Consider the following 22,880-nt stretch of genomic DNA (forward strand, 5'->3'; position numbering starts at 1 on the left):
GTATATATACATACACACATACACTACCGCTCAAAAGTTTGGGATCAGTAAGACTTTGTTTTTTAAAGAAGTCTCTTGAAGGCTGCTCATCAAGGCTGCATTTATTTGATCAAATATACAGAAAAAAACAGTAATCTTGCAAAATGTTATTACAATATAAAATAATGGTTTCAAACAGTCCATTCAGTGTTTCATGACCATTTCAGCCCTCTCTCCATTCGAATGAAACAACATTTTTGCAGCTGTGTCATTAAGACTTCTGTGAACATGTGAGATGATTAACGGTGCTTTGTTAATGTATTTGGTGAAGCTAAATAATATAATAAACTGTGAAATGAGCCATATGTGCTGTTTAGTTTCAGTAAATGGTCTTCTTGGCAGCTTTAAACTCTTATTTAATTTCAATTTCTCATTATATGACCCGTTTAAATTAGGAGCCTTGTTAAACTCAATAATGATCTGTTGGCATAACTCTTATCTACATGATTATGTCAACTCAAGCTAAAACCATCAATTTTAGATTTTATTGTTACCTGAAATAAATATCAACTAAAATAAATTCAAATATAAAAAAGAAACTTATTTTATTTAAGCTAGTTGCCAAAGCAACATTTCTTATTTTCATTTAGTTTATATAACGAAAAATTTAACGACAATTAAAATGAAAGCGAATATTTAAAAAAGAAAAACATTCAAAATATGAATAAAAACTATAATAGTAGAGATACTAAAATAAGACTGATTCTGATGGAGATTGGTGCATGTAACACACCTAATGTTACCATTAAAATGTCTATTTCTGTGTCTTCTCAGAGCTGTTCTGTATGGGATTCTGCTTTATGGCGTTTATCTTCTTTGTTCTGATCACCAGAACCACAGCGCTGGAATACGACAGTGAGTCCATTACAGTCACCAATGCGGAGTTACACATGAAGTGAATCACTGTAAAATTAGACCAAAACAACTAGTGTCTGTCTAAACCCGTTTCTAAAAAGTTTCTGATCACCTCTTAGATAGAGTTTCATGTTAAATGATTTGTAGCGTTTACACTGAGCTGATGTCTGCAAACCCATAAATAGTTCATGTCCCCAGAAGTCGAGTTTTTCCAATGTTTTTCAAGTTTAATTTGACTGAAATTGGCTACACAAACTGGTTCTGGCAGCAATGAATCTCATTAGCTGTCACGAGTGCAGAAAGCAGCTCTGAGGTTTTTGTTGTGCCGTAACTCTCTGAAGATTAGAGTCATGCTGCTGCAGCTCAAATCATGTGCTGTGGATTTCAGCTGGAGGTGTCAAACCAGTCTGTCCCAATCAAATGCATCGTGTAGAGCTGTTTGTCAGCTGTTTGCGTGTTTACAGGACAGGCATGGCTGAAAGGAGGAAGAGCATTTTTGATTCTCTGAGATAGATAACAACTCATGACTCAACCTACAGCTGATTAATCAGATCAATCGTAGCTCAAGTTTGTTCTTAAAACACTTTTTAAAGTCAAGACATTACAGGCAAAACCTTTTTTTTTTATGCACAGGTCAATTTTGGGCTATTTTGCATCCACAACTTGTCTTCTGTCAGACTTAAGTGGATAGAAAACATCCAAAATACACATTTAAATGTTTATTCTATAGCACTTTTTATCTATTTGCATCTGTAGATTTGAAATGCAATGCGTATCTTTAAAGGCTGTTTCTCATAATGAGTTTTTCCCCATTTCAGCAGCACTTACATCAAACTTTACAGTTTTATTTCTATCTGTATTCTGAAGGTTTTTACTAAGGGGTTTGTTCATATATCATTCTCCTGATCTATATAAGATTTTATTCCTTAAATCATGGTGAAAAAGGTTTTTTTTTCGGACTGTTGCCAGTATTTTCTGATTTGTAGATTGATAAAAAGAGATCCAAAATCACTCGTGTCAACAAAATGAAACAATAATTTTAAACCTGTTTTAATTTTCGGTTATGGAAAATTATGCAAAGTAGTGCATATAATGCCTCATTTTCATATTATAATATTTGTAATGCAAAACAACTGTTTTAGTTTACTCTGATTAGTCAACTGATATCTATTAGTTATAATTGTATCTTTTTCACCTGGAGTGTCTTTAAACAGTTTGTTGACTGACTGTCTCTCTGCAGTTCGATTGGCTCTGACAGCGCTGATGGGCGTGGTCGGGGGCGTGGCCATGGTGATGAGCTGGTGGCGGTTTGGTTCGGTCATGGTCTGTGTGTTGGTGGTAGGACTCATTCTTGGATTTCTCATCTCATCCATTGCCTTCTTCACTCCACTTGGTAAGAAATCATGTTTGAAACCTGCATGTATCCTGATTGTATTGTGAACGGGATGTTGTTTCATCATCCGTTCGGAATGATCTCTTTATAATCTCTTTATATTCTTGGTGGTGAAATGTAGGGCTGCAAGTTGTAGTTGTTGATGGGATGTTTAGATGTGGGCGTGGCACTCAAAAGTGTATGCAGATGAACGTGAGTTTGCAGAGGCGGAGTTTTAAACAGACTAAGTACTGCATATGACACCAGAGGTCCAGTTACGACATTTTGATTAAATGCTAAGAGTACAAAAACTTTTTTTTAATTAAATGCATGCACGGATGAATTGTTCAAAATATAGTCTATAACATGCATTTTGAAAATAGATTGGGTGAATTTTCATTTCATGAAGATGTCGATATAAAGCATGTCTCTTGTTTAGAATAACTTGGGTTTTACACAAAACAAAATTTTAACTGAATTGAGCCGGAAAATGACATTAACTTTGTAACATTAACACCAGTGTTGAACTGCATTGAGCTGAACAATGACATTATTGTAGAGCTGCTTTTCTGCTGAAATTTAATGTTACATAATTGATGAAGATCCTGTTTATTAAAGCGAAGCTGCTTTGAAACAAACTATATTGCATAAAACGCTATGTAACTTGGCTTGTCCTCTACATTTCAAATGCATTAAATTTAGTTGTCATTTTCATTATTATTGATGATAACTATTGATTTGATCGATTAGTTGTAGCTCTGGTAAAATGTGTTAAATCTCTCTTTTTTTTCCTCCAGGTGATCTTCCTATATTCCATAATGATGTGGTGTTCTGGGTGGTGTTTGCTTGCATTATGGTGTTTGTTCCTTTGTTCTTCATCAGGTGGCCTAGAGAGGTGAGATACAGAAATATACATTTAATGTGAGCTCATATCCGGCACCCAAATAAAATGTACATGTTTATCGGTATGTTTCAGGGCAATATATTTACATGTGGTGTGGTTGGCGCGTATGCAGTGGTCCTGGCCGTCAACGCCTACACTTACACCAGTCTGTCCTACATCACGCTGGATGTCCTCAAACGCCTCCTCAACCACAACTTCAGCCGAGCGTTTATCTCCGTACCGCTGCAGGATATCGGTAGGTGTGCAGGGAGTGAAGTTCTCCGTCGCTACTAGGGATGTAAAACAGTGTAATAAGATCAACTGAATTCATTCATAGATTTTGTAGACTTTTCCATTGACTATAACAGGAGTTTTTGTGAGAGTACAGAACTCATGCTGAACTGAAGTCATGGAGCACTTCAGTGCTCAAACGTTTATTTATTTTATTAATTTATTATTATTATTGTATTAATTAATTAATTAAATTATTTTATTTATGTATTTTATTATACGTGGAGCAAAAGTTCTTCGCTCGCTTTCTGTATACAATTTATTCCCAGTTTAAATAGGTTTTTTTAATGTTGCTAAAGTCTTGATTTTGTGAAGTCTTCATTTTTTTAATGTATAAAAACACAAACTAATTCATAAATGATTTTCTCAGCTCATTTTGTCTGTTCAGCATATGAAAACGTGCTGTTTTCCCACGAAAAACTATACTAATCAACATTAATAATCGTAATTACAATGATTCATAGATTGAAAATAGCTTTGAAATTACACAAACTGGCATGGAAAGTTCTTTTTCCTTTTTATTGGTCGAGTATTTTTTCAGCTTTTTTCGAAAGCTTGATTGTGTTTATGGGGTGCAGTGTAACACGTGTTCATGCTTCGTTTTTAAAAAAACGCATTATTTTCACATATTTTACCTTTATTCTACACCGCTGTTTCCATTCTCGTCAAAGCGGTCTGTTGAGTTCCTGGTTCTATGAAGCCCCTCCCTCAAAAATACGCAATGGGCACTGATTGGTTAGCAGGCTCAGTGTGTTTGTGATTCACTAACTGCCTAGTGCACGTTGTTCGGAAACGCCACGCCCCCTTACCATTACGGGTAGTTGCGTGTTCCCGGGGGCGGGGTTTATGTAAACATCGGGGTTAGTGATGTCACAAACCCAGGAAGAAGCTTGTTGTAGTCCCTACCAGCCATTTTTTGTAGTCCTTAAACAGCGATTTCTTTAAAAGAAAATATCTCCATTTGCGTCGTAACTTTGCAGACGTTATTTATGCTCTAACAGCAACATTACACACTAACTAAAGTTCAAAAAGTGAAATCATAATCAACCACCCCTTTAAATAAAGTGATGTTTAAAGGAATATAATGTAGCTTAAAAACAGTTTTCAGTCAAACAGTTTTTTTGCTTTAATCCCTGGGTCTGATGCTCAGACTTATCATTGTATTGGTCATGTCTGATGTTTCGCCTCTCCAGATTTCATCATGATCACTGTGTGGGTCGTTCTGGGGGTTTTGGGGATCGTCATGCAGCTGTATCGGGAGAAATCACGTCCGTTTTTCCCGCCAAGCCCATACGTCATGTGGAAGCAAGAACGAGAGCGCAGGAAGACCAACGTTCTGGATCCCAGCCACCACAAGCCATCTTTATCAGCCCGAATCCTCGGACGTATTCACCAGCTCACACAGCGCACAGAACCTGCCGGCGAAACCACACCTCTACTACTTTAACCTTTGACCTTTGACTTGAAGTCAGTTCACTGTTAGTCCTTCTCCTCCAGATAACGGCTGCTCAAGCCTGTGGAGCAACATACATGAGGATTGAGCTCGATTTTTAGAGCCTAAAGACTCAGATGAGCAGCCGATGGAGGTTAAAAGAGCAGCTCACACACAGTGTGAGACTGACTTTATGCACTTGTGTGTGTGTGTGTGTGTGTGTGTGTTTGTGTAGGTTCCCAGCAGTGCTTGATCCCATTGCTGTTTTCAGATAAATGTTAAGCAACTGACCTCTACTATATACATCAGCTGCCACAGCGTGATTTTAGATGCATTTTAGCAGCTTAGAGGAAACATTCAGTACAGATTTTTAAACTTTTTTTTACTACGTCAGGTTAGTATATGAGTGAATGAATGATTTTTAAAGATGTTCACCATTAAAATGAATGTATAAGACAATGAACCGGTGTTCATTAGTAGCCACTGTAAGCCTCTACGGCTGATGTTTGAGTGTTTTCTGTGTCTAAGTGAGCTCGTATGAGTCCCGGCAGATCCTCACCGAGGTTTGGAGTTCGTGATAGAAATAATGAGCTTATTTTGACAGCGATCCTGTGGGAATTTGACTGCTGCTTCACTGCGCTGGTGTAAAACACTCGATAATGAGGATTTTAAGTGCAGTGTAAGATGAATCTTGAGAATCTGTGGAGTTTTTCAGTCATTTTCTGTGCTTTATAAATGGATATGTAGCTCTTGTGGAGACACAAACCCAAGTTGGATCTTTGACAGACTCCAGCTTTGCAAAATCAGTAGTTTTGCATTATCCATCGATTCAGTTCTAGTATCCTCTCAGGGTTTCTTCATGTGATCTTTGTGTCTCTCACAGAAGCAAACTTTTGCTAAAGCATTTAAAACATATAGTGATGTTAAAATTGTTTTTAAGGGGTAGCCGTATGCATTATTTCTGTTTTGTATGAAATTTAAATAATTGTCTAAATAATTAAATGTTTAATAAAGTTGTCATTTGTGCCTTAACACCTAAATGATATTGTTTTCTATTCCGAGGCAGATTAGAATGAGAGCTCTGATGTTTTGTTTTTATTGAATGCGAGAAATGTGTGAACGTTTGATGTGACAAACCGTCATTAATGTTTTATTGAGCTATTAATAATGCTAAACTGCTTTGATGCCTTAAAAGTCAACATAAAACAGCATTTGCAATGCATTTTGTGACAATTATGATTGAAACTATATTAAATGAAACAAATGTCAGGTAGGACTTGATTTTATCCATCTGGAATTCATTAGATTGTGAATAAAATCATTTCACATTGGATTTTGCATAAATATAATTAACAATAATTTTAAAATATTTGTAATTTAAAATAATTTAATATAAAAATATTGTATATTAAAATACATATTTTTAGTAAGTTTTTGTTTTTATTTTAAAATTATATTAATTGTACATTTATATGATTTATTATTAGCTTAAAGTCAATATAAAGCACCGTTTGCAATGCATTTTGTGCTTATGCATGCAATAACATGCACTGCTGGACATTTGAATACACTAAATTATAGATGTTGTAAAACCTGAAGAGTAGTTTATTCAACACTATCAACCCATGGAACTAAAGAAAAACACAGCCAGTTCATTCAATGCTTTTAATCACTTTCAATAAAACTTCCTCTCATACCCACATAAAACACAAGCAAAAAAAATTAAAATGACACATTGTGATATTTCCCAAAGTCTCACGTTCAGGTAAAGTAATCATTTACAATATGCCAAATCTTTTTTTTTTTTTTATTCCACAAATGATTGTGTTTTCATGTGGCTGAATCAGTCGATTTGACTTTTCCAGACTGAAGACATGATGATGGAGAGCTGGAAAAGTAATCGGACCTCAGTGTTTGAGAGATTCCACAGGCCCTTCCTGCAAAACCCCACATGCTAAATGGCTGATGGACATCCAGGTTGCGCAGTGAGCGTGTGCTGTAATGGAGGATTGTGGGATTTGTAGGGCAGCTCTGAACGATGGTTTGTAAACTCAAGAGTCTCTGACGGTCTTTAGCTCTTCCTCAGACTGACGTCTGTGCTGGTGAGCAGCGGCGAGAGCAATGTGCTGTCAGACGTGTCGTCTCGCTTCAGCACCAGAAACGCCTCGCGGCTGATTCCCAACAGCTCTCGCAGACCGCTGTTCTCCAGCTGCACAATCAACATATAAACCATAAGATCACAATTACATTGTAAGTATTGCATTTATCACACTATAGGGTTGGGCGGTATGACCATATATATCGTGCTGGGTAGTAACTGATTATATGTGATGTGGATTGTGTAGTACTTGTAACTTAATATGTTTTAAAATACTCAATAATAAAATAATATTCAGATAAATAAAAAAATAAATAATATTACATTTTTAAATACTCAATAATGAGATAAATGAAATAAAATGAAAATGAAAAATTATGTTTTAAAATACTCAAAATAATAATCAGTTAAAATAAAAATATTAAAATAATCAGACTACAGTACTTTTTTTATTGATTACATATTATTCACACAATGGCAGTAATTAACTTTTTTGTCAGCCAAACCCCTTAAAACCTAAAATATTAAATATTTACTTTACCCAATCACCCCGAGACTTTACGATTTTATTGTTTCAATAATTTAACAATAATTACACTTAGGTGTATAAGTATAGAGGACCAAACCTGCAAAAACAAAACAAAATAAAAAAACAAATAAATATATATATATATATATATATATATAAAACATTTTTATAATTACATATAATAAAAAATATTTTATATTAAAAAAATATGTAGAAAAATATTTTATAATTATATAATAAATTAAAACTATAGAAAATATAGTTATTTTTTTAGTAAGTGTTTTATTTTGATTAATTTAAAGTTATTTATTTGTACATTTACATGTTTTAATTCATTTCTAGCTTTTCATCAACTCATAAACTCCTTGCAGTTCCTTCACGAACCCTAGGTTAGGAAACCCTTACATAATGTGATGTTTAATGCACTTCATGTTTTTGATAACACTGAATGAAATATATCTTATTTCTCTTTGTATTTTTATATATAAATATGGTACAAGGTTTTTCCTATTGAAATCTATGTGATAAACAAATGTAACCCAAGAGTAGTCAGATTACATGAACTATAATGTGTTATCTAATAGATAATGCTACTAACTACTATTTTCTTCATGTAATTTGTAATCAGTAATAGTAAAAGCACTGTGCATACAGTGACAGCAGCCTAATATACACTGTCATTTGTAGATTTCTCATATTGTATTTTTGCATCTTTGTTCTTATTTTTAATAAAGAATATAAGATAAAATATAAAAAATAACTTGTGAAATAAAATGACTCATATTGTGAACTAAATTATTGGTCAGATCGCTGACTCCTATTGCAGTATAGTTAGTGTGTCTGACCTTCAGACGTTTGATTCTCTCCTCATCCTCACTCAGTCGCCCTTCATCCACCTCGATGGCTTTCCTCATCACTGTGGCCATTTCGTTTATTTTCTCAATGTGCGCCTGCATCTCCTGCGACATAAACACATTAAATGCCTATTTGAGCACCAGCATTAGAGGGAATCTCATAAAATCCGTCACTGGGACTGACATTAGTGTGCTGTTCTCTGAGCTGGGTGACGATAGCAGGATCGTCTCTCTTGCTGGCCATCAGAAGGCGAAACACCTGCTCTCTGTATTTGCTCATGATGAGCTCCAGCGCAGACTGATGCTCCTCCAGTGACGTGCGCAGCTCTGCCGAGACAAGCGTGCGGATTTAGATTTAAAACAGCCCTCAAAATGACATCCAGCGACAACTTTTAATTGCAAACCCTCCTAACACCTTTGTTTTCCTGCTGCAGTTCCCATATTTGCCGGTTTTCCTGCTGGATGCCCATGACCAACGTGGATCGCGGCCGATGCCTCGCCACCTGGTTCAACACCTCAATCTCATCCTGGTACTGAAAGAACAAGAAATGTGTGGGTAAGACTTGATTCATTAGTGTGATTTGGTTCATTAGACAGACTGAGAACAAACACTGATACCTGTTTCATGGCCTCCACTCTCTTGTTCAGCAGTGTGTTTTGTTCGATCAGGGTCTCAGCAGCACCGTCATGATCCCGGAGCCGCTCTACCAGTGATCTGGCATCGGCCAGCACCTTCTCCAGTGTACAGGTCATTCCTGAAGAGCACAAGAAACACTTAAGACTGTGACTTAACTCATGATCAGGGGCCGGTTGCATAAACCGCTTAGACTAGACTTAAAAAGTTAGTCATCTAATTTTTTCTCTTTAAGACTGGTCATAATTTCTTAAAGTCAGTTATAAAAAGGGAGAATGGTCTCATTTGAATCCAAAAGGTAAGTCTGATTACCTCTTGGCTAACTAGTTGGTCAAACTAGTTCTTAAGACACAGTCTTAACACAGTGGCTATGTCTATGCAACTGGCCCCAGGTTCCTAAATACAATCTTATTTATTTTTTATTTATTTATTTAGTCATTTAGCAGACGCTTTTATTCAAAGCGACTTACAAATGAGGACAATAAAAGTAACAATATATAAGTGCAAATGACAAGTGTCGGTTAGCCTAACGCAGTACACGTAGCAAGGTGTGTGTATATATATATATATATATATATTACACACACAAAGAAAAACAAGTAGATAGAATAGAAAAAAACAGAAAGCTAATCTTATACTCTACAGATGATCAGATCACTGGAAAGCTGCTTTCCTGCCACTACTGTCATGTTGTGGATTATTTATAGACATTATGTGTCTCGATTTCAGAAAAACTGAAAGGTAACGTTAAGTGTCAAATGTTTTGGAAGAAGCCTAGCATTAGCTTCTGCATAAATAAACACGCCAGTTGTTTTAATAAAATACTAGGCCATGTACATAAATACGAATACGAAGCCAAAAACACTTTTTGTTTTGTTATATTTCCGAATAACACCGCGAATAATTTTAAGTGAAGAGAAAAGCTTACCTTATCTTACAGCAACGGCTCAGTTGGAGCACTTCCTGTTGCTGCGGCCGTGACGTCACGCGCAAGTACTTCTGGGAGATGTAGGCGCCAACTTTCTTCCTTACACCGTCCACATGGAGGCGCAATGGACAAACTTTCTGAATTAAATTGGTAACATGAATGTTTTGTTTATTACTGTAAAATTCGTCCTTTCGCAAATTCCTTTGGTGAAGCTTATTAATATGTAAATGTCTGGCCTCAAAATTCTATTATAAAGCTCCTGTAAATGTTATTTTATTAACTGAGTTTGTTTGAGGGTTTTTATGGGTGGAGAGAGGCCGGTTTAATCCCGAGTGACCCAGAGGGCGTAATCAGATTTTACCTGTGCAAACAAATCCTGCATTGTGATTATGACTCAAATATATATCCAATAGCCAATCATAACTGTGTTACAGAGTTTTTGAAATTAATTACAGGGAGATCCAGGGAGATATTTTGGTATGAGAATCACACGACATTTTCATGTTTGTTTATTAAATTATTCAATATAATTTTTACATTATTGAATATTATATATTTATTCTATCTAATTATTTAATCAATTATTCTCTTTTAAAACAAGCACATAGGCCTACTCATCAAATAAACAAAGATCCCCCATAGGCACAGAGAGATCTTAAATATCTTATTAAAGCATTAATAAGAGAATAACGTGACATTTTGATGTTATTTTTTTAATATAATTCTTATATATTTTTTATATAATTATTTAATCCTTTTGATATTGAGGTTTAATCCCGAGTGACCCAGAGGGCGTAATCAGATTTTACCTGTGCAAACAAATCCTGCTTTGTGATTATGACTCAAATATATATCCAATAGCCAATCATAACTGTGTTACAGAGTTTTTGAAATGAATTACAGGGAGATATTTTGGCATGAGAATCACACGACATTTTCATGTTTGTTTATTAAATTATTCAATATAATTTTTACATTATTGAATATTATATATTTATTCTATCTAATTATTTAATCAATTATTCTCTTTTAAAACAAGCACATAGGCCTACTCATCAAATAAACAAAGATCCCCCATAGGCACAGAGAGATCTTAAATATCTTATTAAAGCATTAATAAGAGAATAACGTGACATTTTGATGTTATTTTTTTAATATAATTCTTATATATTTTTTATATAATTATTTAATCCTTTTGATATTGATTTGAAGAATTAAAGAATATTATGTGTTAGCTATACAGTGTTTTTTATACATTCTTTTTATCTCGGCATAAAAATATATGAAACAATAACCATGTTAATGTCTTCTCTACTCTTTTTTTTTTTCAGTCCTGTGCGCATTGAAATAGGGACCGCCCACCTGCTCACAAGTCCCCGCCCCTTTCCATTGATGTTTTTCAGATCTGCGCTCTGATTGGCTGTTTTGAACCGCGAATCCCTCTCAACTGAACATTCCAAGACACGTGGAGGAGAAGCAGCTCCAGCTCCAGCTTCAGCTGATGTGCGTCCACGCCCCTGCAGCCGCGGAGCGAAACGTGGATGAAGACAACTAGTTACTGACACACAACTAAACACACACATTCAACGCTGGTGAGTTTATTCATGTTGTTTTTTTCAATTCCAGACTCTCGAAACCAGACGGGAGTGAGTGAGCGAGCGAGCGCGAGAGAGAGAGAGAGAGAGAGAGAGAGAGAGAGAGGGGACTTTGTTTATATGATGTTTATGTGCTTGTTTTAAAAGAGAATACGGGAATAAAATGTCAACAAACCTGTCTTAAGTGATAAAAGCCGGTCTCTGTTATTTATTTTTTGGCATTTTCACTGAAAGATGAGAGCTGTAAGGAAGTTGCATGACTTTTCCATGGAAATGCGTGATGAATCACCATGCATTTAAAATACTGTATCAATGCATTCTATGGCACCTTTAAAAATACAACGCACATATTTGAGATATTGGATCATATTTTAATGGTTTGAACTAATGTGATCTTAAAATATTGAGCTCTATGTCTCTGAATGAGTCGGTGGTGATTGACAGATACATGTTTCTACAGGAACATTGAGATGTTGCCCAAACATGTTTCATATTCAGCCATGTATCTCATTAAAACTGCTCATTATGACGGTCATCTGAGCTTTAGACTGAATGTTATTGCTTCATCTCTCAGGCTGATGATACACGTGGATGATACTCAAAAAGTTGCCCCGAGTATCATCAGCCTCAGAGATGTGTGCTAAATATATATCCAGCACCAGAGGAGAGGAAAACTGCAGGTGTTTCCTGATGGAAACTACAGCCATAAAGTTTTCAGCATGTCCTTGAGCTCTGTCAGGGAATGCTGTTTATCGCCAAAGACTCTCTTGGTCATGCTGGAGTGCTGTTAACAGATTAAATGTGCCTGTAAACCATTTCAGGAAGCTTAGTTATTCTTTTGTGGCATGTTGTTAATAACTTGCAATTATTTAAGTCGAAGCTCCCAAGCAGCTTACAATAAGAAATACTATAGCACAAGTAGTGAAAAATCGATAAATCAACCGATATTTGGACATTTTAAAACCATATCAATTAATTTGGGTATCAAGATGTATCAGTTTAATATTGGGTAAAACGTGCCTGTTTCCACAATTTTGTTGCCATGATTAAACTGTTCTCATATATAAATGATGTAATGATGAAAAATTATGTAAAAAGTTTTGTCTGCAAACCTGCTCTCAAGATATCAGTGTTGGCACTGGCCATTGAAAACACATCGAACACTAATAAGGAAACTGTTGCATGAAAAAAGATTTTTTTTTTTTTAAATGTTCCAAGAGTTGATGCATATAACTGCATAGAGAGGGAAATGCATTGATTGTTTACCAATTGTTGCTTCAGGTTTGAGTTTTTTATTTTAAAGGGGTCATATGATGCTGCTAAAAAGAACATTATTTGGTGTACAACTTCAGGGATCTTATCTATGCACAATCAGCTTGTAACACTCCAAAGAGATAGGAAAACTTGAAATCGCATCATATGACCCCTTTAAAGTTGCGATGAAACGGAAGTAGCAGCAGATCTTTACTTCCATATTCTGATGACGTCTTTCACCAGAAGGTCCTGTTACGACATTTTGATAAAAAATTCTGAAACATATGCACAGATGAATCGTTCACAATACGCTCTACAACATGCATTTAGAATATAGTGTGGATTTCATGACATCTTGAATTCTGTGATTGTTTGTAAGCCGCCCCAAAAACACCCCATATCCTGCAGCTTTACCGACCATCTGCCTGATACATGGCATCAGGGGGTTCTTGAGCTTGAGAGGAGGGTGAAGGGGGAAATCCTGAAATAAATGAATGTTGGGATTAATTTCCCATGATCTCTGGTGCACATGCTGGTCATTGTTATGAATCTTGGATTACTGTTCGTTTATTAATGACCCAGAGCAGATGATTAGTGGGACAGGGGTGCAGCAGACCCTCTGTGCTTGCTGTTGAATGGTTAATTGTTAGTGTCTTATAACAAGTCATTGCATCACCATGACAAAGGCTTCTGTTTACATTATGCTATGGAGCGTCTCCATTGGTTTTAAGTGCCGGTTTTGCCAGCATTGGTGTCCTGCACAAATAAAGGTTCTTTATTGACGTTAATGGTTCTCTGAAGAACTGATCACTGAAAGGTTCTTTGTGGAACCCAAATGGTTCTTCTGTGACATCGCTGCGTAAACCCCCTTTTAGAGCTTTTATTTTAAAGCGTGTGAACTGCTCTCGTTTTATGTTTTAGACTTTGTAGATTGGCGTGCAATTCTGGATCTTTTTATTTCCGAAGCATTGCGGTGAGGTCATTGTTATGGTGAGCTGTGTTGATCGCTTTGTTTTGGTGAATTGCAGCTTTGTTTTGTAATTGTAGAAGCATGAGAACATAGTTTTTCCTCTTGTCTTTTCAATAGGGATTATACTTCAAATTGTGTGAAGTGATTTTCTAAAGCCTGCTGTGACTCCTGTCTTGACTGTGTCCCAAAACCTAGGCATTTTCCTTAACTAGACAGCATGTTTGTATATTTTTGGGCATCGTGAGTTTATTGCAACTTTTGAATGCTGTCAAGGTAAGGAGCGTACTAGATTTCGAGACACAGCCGGTGTTGGTTAAAGAAATAGTTCACCCAAAAATGAAATGTGCTTACCCTCAGGCCATCCAAGATGTAGATGAGTTTGTTTCTTCATCAGATCTGGAGAAATGTAGCATTGCATCAGTGTCTCAGCAATGGATGCTCTGCAGTGAATGGGTGCCGTCAGAATGAGAGTCCAAACAGCTGATAAAAACATCACAATAATCCACAGCACTCCAGTCCAGCAGTTAACATCTTGTGAACCGAAAAGATGCGTGTTTGTAAGAAACAAATCCATCTTCCTCCAGTGAAGACGTTCATCCGGTTGTCTCTCACATCAAAATCTACCCACTTATTTGTTTAGAACTGTTTTGGCTTGTAAACGCTGCTTGATCTGTGCAGGTTTCTCTTCTGATTCAGACCAGATGACTTTTTCACTGGAGGAAGTATTATTATGGATTATGGACTCGTATTTTAGCAACGGTTTAAGGTTAAAAACATGATGTATTTGTTTCTTACAAACACGCAGCTTCTGGTTTCGCAAGACGTTAATTGATGGACTGGAGTTTGGATTACTCGTGGATTATTGTGATGTTTTTATCAGCTGTTTGGACTCTCATTCTGACGGCACCCATTCACTGCAGAGGATCCATTGCTGAGACACTGATGCAATGCTACATTTCTCCAAATCTGTTCCAACAAACAAACAAACTTTGTGTGAGGTGTGCATGGATTTTTTTTAAATCGCTGATCCAGAGCTAGTTGCAGGTGTGTAAGAGGGCCGTTACTCTGCTTTACGGGGGATGGGCTTCTGACCCGTGGTTTATCGGACGCCCATCCTCTCCGGGACCATTAATTCTGTTTGTGTGTGTGTGTTGATGGCTCTGCCTACTAATGAAAGCAACTGACAGGCCAATTAAGATCACAATCAACACCACAAAAGAGCAGGAAGGGGAGGGGCTTTGATTGATGGCCGGCTATATTTGGGACCCATGTGCAAGCCACTGGTGCACATACATGCAAACAAACATGCATGTGCCACGTGTCAGCTCACGTCTAGAGGGAGGAGAGAGGAGGAGCAGCAGGCCAACGGGGATGCGTCTGGAAGCGTGATCCTCTTACATGATTATGTGGTGACCTGAGGAGCTATGTGGACACCCCAGCCCTCGCTCCCTTTGTGTCCTCACATTTAATTAAAGCGACAAATCGACTGTACCTCACGCAGACGTTCATTATAGTGGGATTACTACGTTAGAATGCATTGTGTTCTGTCTGATGTTCTGCCCAGCCTCATTTCTGCTGCAAAAGTCACTGTCTTTATTTCTCTTGTTTTTGTGGGCGTCTTTTATCGGAGTTACTCATGTTTTTATCTGTCTGTGTTTTGGGCAGAAAGTTTAAATAGTTAAAAGAAAAAAAAATAGAACTCTGTGATTTATGCATCAACATGTTGTTTCAAATGGACTTCTTTGTTCCATGGAACATAAAAGGAAGCATTTAATTTTAATTCAAAAAGTGTTTTTTTTTTCCTTCAAAGGGAATGTCATGGTACATAAAAGGGCATTATAAAGCTAATCCTGACTCATGTACTATTAGTATGTAATAGTCATTATTCGTTGTTATTTTTATGATACTTTTTTTGTCCTACTTGAAGTTTGACAGCTATTTGTCACCTATTTTTGAGAATCTGCTAGATGTGATTTTCTTTTTCATAAAGGGAATTATGTAATTTAGGCTGGAACTTTAATTAGTCATGTCTTAAAGGGATTTTTACTCATGCATCATAAATCTAGTCCATATTTAAATTCTTCTAAAAATAGCACATCAATTTTGAGTCATTATTTACTCATACTTTTTTTTTTTTTTGTCCCTTTGAAGCTTGACAACTATTTGTCACCATCTACTTTTGAGAATCTGCTAAATATCTCCTTGTCTGAAAAAGATAATTGCATGTTTTGGAACAACATGATGAGGGTGAGTAAATGATGACAGTGTTTTAATTTCAGAACAAACAGCCTTTCTCCATTAAAGAGACGAGGTGGATTTTAGAGGCACACTCTGTTGTAAATGAACACAGAGCGGTTGGACGCGTCTCTCGGCCAGTGTGTCCGTTAGTGACGGACTCTTTCCACCAGCCGTTATTTTCTGACAGAGGAATGTGGCCCTTGAGACCCGGAGCCACACTGCCACCCGCTTCATAACCCGCAGACATCAATTCTGGGTTTGTGTGTCCTCCGCTGTTCTCCTCCGCTTGACATTTTGTGGGCTTGAAGTGCACTTGATTTTAGCTCTCATGCTGTTCCTCCAGTAATTAACTTGTTCTCTCGCTCTGTGGTTTTTTGTGTCTGGGTGAAGAGTGAAAGCGATTGTTTATTCTCTTGGAGACCTTCAAAAAATTTCCAGATTCTTTTGTGTGCTGTCATGGAGGAGTTTGTTGGGAAGGACAGCACAAGCGAATGAACCTTGGACTCCGTGTGTGTGTGTGTGAGCGAACAAACGAGGGGGTTGTAACAATAGGACCATTGTAAATGCTTGGCTGGGATTGGATGGGGGTTTGCTGAGTGGCTTCATTAGTCAATCTGTTTCCCTCTCTCTCTCGCGCGCTCGTATCCTCTGTCAGTGAGTCGCTGCAGGAGTGTGTGTTGTGATTTACTGCGTTGGGGTGTTCAGGTGGATTGTCTGCTGGCAGCTGGACTGAATTCGTCTGTGTGTGCGTGTGCACCTCAGGTGAGTGTCTCGCTGAGAAGATGATGGAGATTTAGGATTCACATGAGTGTGTCACTGACAGCATGTGTGTGTGGCTGTTATTGTGTGAGCGTTAAGTGTGTGAGTGTGTGTTTAGGGACAGGAGACATTTGCTTTGTTTCCTCAGCTGTGCTTAATGTTGACTGAACTGTCTTAATCCTGCAGTCTCTTTATGTCTATCTCTCTGGTATTTGGTCACAGTGATTTAGGTCTTTTCTTCATTCTTTATTTGAAACTTTTTCATTATAAAAAATTAGCAATGAGCTCTGCAGGCGACGATTATCCATCCTGTGATGGGACAGCAGGGTTTAAGTGGAGTAAACTGACATGAACAGTGTGTGTTTGTGTTTACAGGAAATAACTGGCGTGTCTGAGCTGATGTGTGTCTGTTTTTATCAGACTCCTTTAAAGTTTTTTATCTGTCTCTCTTTCAGAATGTGGACGTGAATCTCTCTTGTAACTAATGATGGCAGTTCAGGCTGGTTTGCAGGTATGCGACTTTATGATTTTATGTGCTTTTTATTTATGTGCTTTTTCCAATTAGAGTGGACTCGAACCTGCATCCTCAAGAACAGCTTTTTTAATCACAGTTATGATAGTTTGAATATTGTTTTCGAGGAAAATGATGTTGGTGATTGTTGTTGGTCAAGATCTGAGCTAGTTATAGAAGAGTTTCATGTTCAGATGGGTGGATGACATAAAGTCAAACAATGATGGCATTTTCCTTTGGTGTGACCTACTATATCCATATAAAGTCTGGAAGATGGATAAAATGAGAATTATTACATGTTATGGCAGATATCATTCTATACTTTTTTTTTTTTTTTGTCAAAATAAAACAATAAAAAACGTAATTTTAAATGCTACATCACAAACATTATGTACAGTATGAAAAATGTATTCATTTGGATTGGAATGGATTATCACTGTTATTAAATCTATATTTATAAGATTAACTTTAAGTGAGTGTTAGGTGACAAAGCTAATCTAAATGTACAAATTTGCATTAAAGGCATGCACAATTATATATCTTATACTGACTGATACCAATAAATTAATTCTCTTATATCAACTGATAACTAATGTAACAAAAATAGTGCATCTCTAACTTCCTTATACATTTAAGCTATTATATGTTGAAAAGAACTACTCTGATACACCTGCTCTTTTCTTAAAGAGGACACCTGACTCCATATGTCTTCAGGGCGATGGTTCCCGCCATTTGTGTTCTAAATTGCTTCGAATTTGAAGTTTGAATTTGAACATTCCAATTAGATCATCACAGACGTGAGTTGTTGGTTTCACACCATCCTGTCTGAATCAGAAGTGATTTGTAGTTCAGCATGTGTCCATCTGTAAAATCTGATGTCATGTGTGAACTGACTACATTATGTAATGCCATTGAAACATTTGTGTGTGCGTGTGATTGATTGAACACACCAGACTGTTTGCATTGAATTAACAACCATAAGTGAGAAATAGAGCGCTCCACAAGCAAACACTGACAATACATTTCAAGTTTAACCGAGTAGAGTTGACTGTAATCTGCTATGGAATGGTAATCTTGGATGTCTTGTATAATAGGAATAAAACACCCCCACATGGAAACGCTTTCCTGTTTAATTAGTCAGGCTTTGTGTGCAAGCAGAAGAAATGCTCCATATGTGTGTTAGTAGGAGCCTGAAGCTCTCGCTCTCTCGGTTTCTCATGGGAGTTTGGTGCATGTGTGGGAACAGCAGGGTTCATGTGTGCAGAAAGGGTTATGGCATTCCTCTCCGAGTGGCCTGCTTGTGTGTGTGATTTTTAAAATAGTGCTTTTTTTTTCAGTCCTTCCCAGCAAAGCAGTGTGATTTAGGCTCGTGCAGAGTAATGGTGAATGTTTCTATGGTTGTGTTGTTTGCGTGTTTCAAACAGATGTTCTGCCTCAGTCTCAGTCAGGTAACATTTATTTCTATAGCGCTTTATACAATACAGATTGTTTCAAAGCAGCTTTGAAGTAATAAACAGAAAAGAATCAGTGATCAACTTCTTCAAATATGAGACGGATCCAAATTCTGCCTTAAAACAGTCAGTTCAGTCAGTGTTGATTCAGTTCACATCAATAACAATGTTTATGTTGCAAAATCCATCTATTATGAAATGAAATTAATTCAGCTATAAAGCAGCTCCGCAGCTGAAAATGTTCACAGTTTTGAACAAACATTCTTTCAGTAACATTAATACGTTAATTCAAAGTTATCTGGTCTTTAATAATGTTCTCAAAATGTTAGCGCAAAAACATTATTTATACATTGTTCATGGAACGTTTAATTTCTTCGTGTAACATTTTTTAAATGTTACTACTCGTTTCAGAACTTTCAGAGAACATTCAAAAGTAACATTCATATAATGTTTGCAAAATTGTAAAATGCAATGTTCCCTTAACGTTCGCGTTCCCCTCAAAAAATGTTTTTGAAACATTTAACAAAAAACTGGGCATTTTAAATGTTTGGAGAAAATGTTAGCAAAACATTTTTAGAACATTGTCATTATCTCGATTCAGGTCAATTCAGTGCAGTCAAATCAATAATATTACGGAATATTAAGTGTCTATCACTAGTAGTATTACTCATACTCACGGTTAGGGGTTTGTTTGAATACTTAACCCCAAGTTTTTAACTTCAGCATGTTTGTGTGAAGCCTGTGAGAGGTTTTACCACAAGTTCTCTTATGAGAGTGTTGTTTAATCTAAATGTTATTACTCCTCTGCTTGTGTAAGTTGTCATTTGTTTGATTTGTCGTGTTTGTTAGAGCTTGAATGTTTGCAAACTGTCCTGATTTCAGCAGGGTCTGAGTTTCCGGAGAGAGAGCATAGAATCTGTGTGAGGGGTCATTGTGTGCTTCTCAGTGTGCACATGTTGAGCTGTCTGGTTTTCCTCTTTCTCTCTCTCAGGCTTGGTTCGGCGAGAAGTTTGATGTCCCGTTACAGAGTCCTCGCGGCCTGCGCTCTCCCCGGCCCGGCCCGGGTCTGGCTGATGTGTTCCATTATGACCAGTGGTTGGCTGTGCGACACGAAGCCACGCTGGTACCCATGCAGGAGGATCTGGCCATCTGGCTGAGTGGCATGCTGGGTAAACCTGCTCATGCAAAACAAGACGTCTATGACTCACTATCAGCACACGAAAGTGAAAAATTACTTCCATTATAAGTCTAAATGCCATTTTCTTTCGTCAGTCAAATAACTGAAACCCAAAGCCTCACATATCAAGCAAAGAAGTGTGGGAAACGACGTTCGCTCTCGTATAACGGTGATATACGACCCCCGAAACAAGAACTCAATCTCTCAGCCTTTGTAGAATAATGGAGGGTGTTGCCTTTACCTGTCTGTCCACATGCTGAACATGTTCACCCGGGTCAAAAGAACGTTCACCCATAAACCTATTGCTCTGTTTGTTGCCTTTTTTTTTAGATTAAGTCCTTGTAATCCTATAGTCCTCTTTCAGATAATACACTGAATACGTTGTGGAATTTGAACAAAATACTAAAATGTGACTGTTTTGTGCTGTCGACCTCGTTCATTTTCCACTGACGGTGCTGGTGATTGTAGAATCATAAGTGTGAATTTTATGTGTTATTCATAGTTTTTGGTCACGTGACCGGCGCAGAGACCTGGAGGGCAAAACGGCCATAGAATTGCAGCACAGGCCTGTCAAGTTTACATGTATGCATTTGGCAGATGCTTTTATCCAAAGTGATTTACAAAAGAGGAACACAGCAATTCGTCAAAGGGCAAACAATATTCATAATATGCAATGCCCGGTTTATTAGACAACTAGATTAAAGGAACACTCCACTATTTTTGAAAATAGGCTCATTTTCCAACTCCCCTAGAGTTAAACAGTTGAGTTTTACCGTTTTTGAATCCATTCAGCCGATCTCCGGGTCTGGCGGTAGCACTTTTAGCTTAGCTTAGCATAGATCATTGAATCTAATTAGACCGTTAGCATCTCGCTCAAAAATGACCAAAGAGTTTCTATATTTTTCCTATTTAAAACTTGACTCTTCTTGTAGTTACATCGTGTACTAAGACCGACGGAAAATGAAAACTTGTGATTTTGTAGGCCGATATGGTTAGGAACTATACTCTCATTCCGGTGTAATAATCAAGGAACTTTGCTGCCGTACCATGGGTGCAGCAGGCGCAATGATATTACGCAGCGCCTGAAAATAGGCTTATTGGAAGTTACCTAGCTGGGACTATTTTCAGGCGCTGCGTAATATCATTGCGCCTGCTGCTATTTTCAAAAATAGTGGAGTGCTCCTTTAAGGCAAGATTAGGCAAGCTAGAAAAGAGGAGAATAGAGAGAGTGAAGGTTTTGGAAAGTGACTTTTTTTGCCTCATTGTGAAGGTTCCATCTTGTACTTAAAGGTGCTGTATATAATGTTTTGACTGTACTAAAGCATAAAAATACCATATGTTTGCAGATATTAAGGCAACATGCCAAGTTCACATGTTTCTCCTAAAAAAACAATGCTTCAGCCAGTTATTCTACTTTGAAATGTGTGTTCTGTGTCGGAATGCCTGTTTTTGTATTGGTCTGTGTGATTCCACCCACTGCCAGTTTACCCAATAGGATTTTGAAACCACGGGTTGCCAGTTGGTGGAAAACGCAACGTGTTGCAGCCAAACCAGCAAACCAACTGGGTCACAGATAGAAGATTCTACCTGACCTGATAAAGCCTCGACATCCATCTAAAATGCTCGATGACCTGAGAAATGGGAAGCTCGTTCCTGTTCTGTCTTCTCAATCTGGCAACCCGCGTGAGCGTGGAATCAGTCAGTCCACTAGTTGACAATATTACTTACTGCACCTTTAACGTGTAATTATATAGCGATATTAAAATATCACATTCAGTATACATTTTTTTGATGATGCATACTATATACAAACAGATGAGCCTAGAATATGAATGCAAATATAAGCATTTTCCCGTAGAAAACCATTATAAAGAAACTGCTTAACGTGAAACTTTGCGCGATGCACTCACATTCTGGGCTCATCTGCTTGCCTGTATGCTTTATTAATATAGTGTATACTGAATTTGGTTTGCTTAATGGATTAAGCCACATTTTTTGTAATGGTTTTCTATGGGAAAATGCTTGGCGTACAAGTGAGCGTGTTGCGTAACTTGTGTTCATATTCTGGGCGCATCTGCTTAACTGTATAGTGTGCATCATCCGTAAGGTATATACTGAATCTGGCCTTTTAATATCACTGTTTTAGTATGTTAATACTTAGTACAATCCTGGTAAAAATAATTGGCAGGAAAGCCTCGTTTTGCCCTATGTGAAAAATATGAATATATTGAACTTCTAATCATCAAAGCCAGCTCGTGATGGCATAATGATGCTGAATTCAGTTAAAGGTTATTTAGTAACATGTAAGTCAGTTGCATAGCTGTTGTCAGGTTGTTGGAAACATGGAGATATTTGTGTTTTTGCAGGCGAGCAGGTGACAGCCGAACGCTTCATGGAGGAGCTGGACAACGGTGTCAAACTGTGTCGCTTGGTTGGAATTCTGCAGAGTAAAATCCCACAGGACTCGGAAACACAGGTGCGTAAGGAACGTGGTGACGCAGCTCGCATAACCGCAGGACTGTTAGCGTGTAATTCCCGTCTCTGTTTTGTTAACAGCTGCCCTTAAAGAAAATCCAGTTCAATAAAAACGCCTCCCCTGGATCGTTTTTCGCCCGCGACAACACAGCGAATTTTCTGTCCTGGTGTCGTCACATAGGAGTGGACGAGACCTATCTGTTTGAGTCTGAGGGTTTGGGTAAGAGAACTTTTGACCATGTGTCCTTAACCAGGTGCAACTTATAATTAAAGGGATAGTTCACCCAAAAATTACAATTCTGTCATTAAGGTGCTAGGAAACGCTGTTTTGTACTCATTTCTTGATGAGTCGGCTGCGATGCGGCTAACTGAATGCGCTGCTTCTCAGCCGCTCACTGCACAGAACAGACGCCAAGAGACGTGACACTTCTCGGGGAAGTCAGACCTCGCGTTCTCGGGACAGCACTGGCGAAATCTTCCAACTGAACCATAGCTAAGGTTTATCCAAAAAAGTCGCTAGGTTTGTCAGTATGAA

At 37.5% G+C, this 22,880-nt stretch overlaps 3 protein-coding genes across 8 annotated transcripts in view; 2 read left to right on the forward strand and 1 right to left on the reverse strand.

Annotated features, from left to right (window-relative positions):
- Nucleotides 1-5,904, forward strand: part of LOC107707089 (transmembrane 7 superfamily member 3-like) — a 12,812-nt gene extending 6,908 nt beyond the window's left edge. The window contains exons 7-11 of the mRNA XM_016510972.1: nt 796-894; nt 2,135-2,287; nt 3,064-3,161; nt 3,243-3,405; nt 4,634-5,904. Coding sequence (XP_016366458.1) covers nt 796-894; nt 2,135-2,287; nt 3,064-3,161; nt 3,243-3,405; nt 4,634-4,887 — 767 coding nt within the window. The 3' untranslated portion in view covers nt 4,888-5,904. The remainder of the gene's footprint in view (nt 1-795; nt 895-2,134; nt 2,288-3,063; nt 3,162-3,242; nt 3,406-4,633) is intronic.
- Nucleotides 5,905-6,593: 689 nt separating this feature from the next.
- On the reverse strand, nt 6,594-10,010 carry LOC107707094 (FGFR1 oncogene partner 2 homolog). Its single transcript, XM_016510977.1, has 6 exons — nt 9,916-10,010; nt 8,972-9,108; nt 8,769-8,886; nt 8,538-8,680; nt 8,345-8,458; nt 6,594-7,081 (listed from the first exon to the last, which is right to left on the reverse strand). The coding sequence occupies exons 2-6, from the start codon at nt 9,104-9,106 to the stop codon at nt 6,944-6,946; spliced, it is 648 nt and encodes a 215-aa protein (XP_016366463.1). The 5' UTR covers nt 9,107-9,108; nt 9,916-10,010; the 3' UTR covers nt 6,594-6,943.
- A 1,331-nt stretch (nt 10,011-11,341) lies between these two features.
- Nucleotides 11,342-22,880, forward strand: part of gas2l3 (growth arrest-specific 2 like 3) — a 22,474-nt gene continuing 10,935 nt past the window's right edge. The window contains exons 1-5 of one of the 6 annotated variants that reach the window (XM_016510989.1): nt 11,342-11,507; nt 17,187-17,242; nt 19,685-19,862; nt 22,237-22,346; nt 22,427-22,565. In XM_016510989.1, the coding sequence (XP_016366475.1) occupies nt 17,216-17,242; nt 19,685-19,862; nt 22,237-22,346; nt 22,427-22,565 (454 nt within the window). In that variant the 5' untranslated portion in view covers nt 11,342-11,507; nt 17,187-17,215. Of the gene's footprint in view, nt 11,508-15,963; nt 15,982-16,108; nt 16,229-16,533; nt 16,735-17,186; nt 17,243-19,684; nt 19,863-21,241; nt 21,569-22,236; nt 22,347-22,426; nt 22,566-22,880 lie in introns of those variants that run through there. The other 5 variants (XM_016510990.1, XM_016510992.1, XM_016510993.1 and 2 more) reach the window with 5 other exon arrangements.

Source organism: Sinocyclocheilus rhinocerous, unplaced genomic scaffold (genome assembly GCF_001515625.1).
Source record: "Sinocyclocheilus rhinocerous isolate Xijiao unplaced genomic scaffold, SAMN03320098_v1.1 scaffold2160, whole genome shotgun sequence".
In the NCBI taxonomy this organism is placed as follows: Eukaryota; Metazoa; Chordata; class Actinopteri; order Cypriniformes; family Cyprinidae; genus Sinocyclocheilus; species Sinocyclocheilus rhinocerous.

Excerpts from the sequence above, each read along its gene's own strand:
- LOC107707094 (XM_016510977.1), bottom strand. The coding sequence starts at position 9,106 with ATGACCTGTACACTGGAGAAGGTGCTGGCCGATGCCAGATCACTGGTA. Across the intron at positions 8,459-8,537 it reads TCAGAGAACAGCACACTAAT|GAGATGCAGGCGCACATTGA; the intron begins GTCAGTCCCAGT and ends TTTATGTCGCAG. Across the intron at positions 7,082-8,344 it reads AGAGAATCAAACGTCTGAAG|CTGGAGAACAGCGGTCTGCG; the intron begins GTCAGACACACT and ends TTGATTGTGCAG.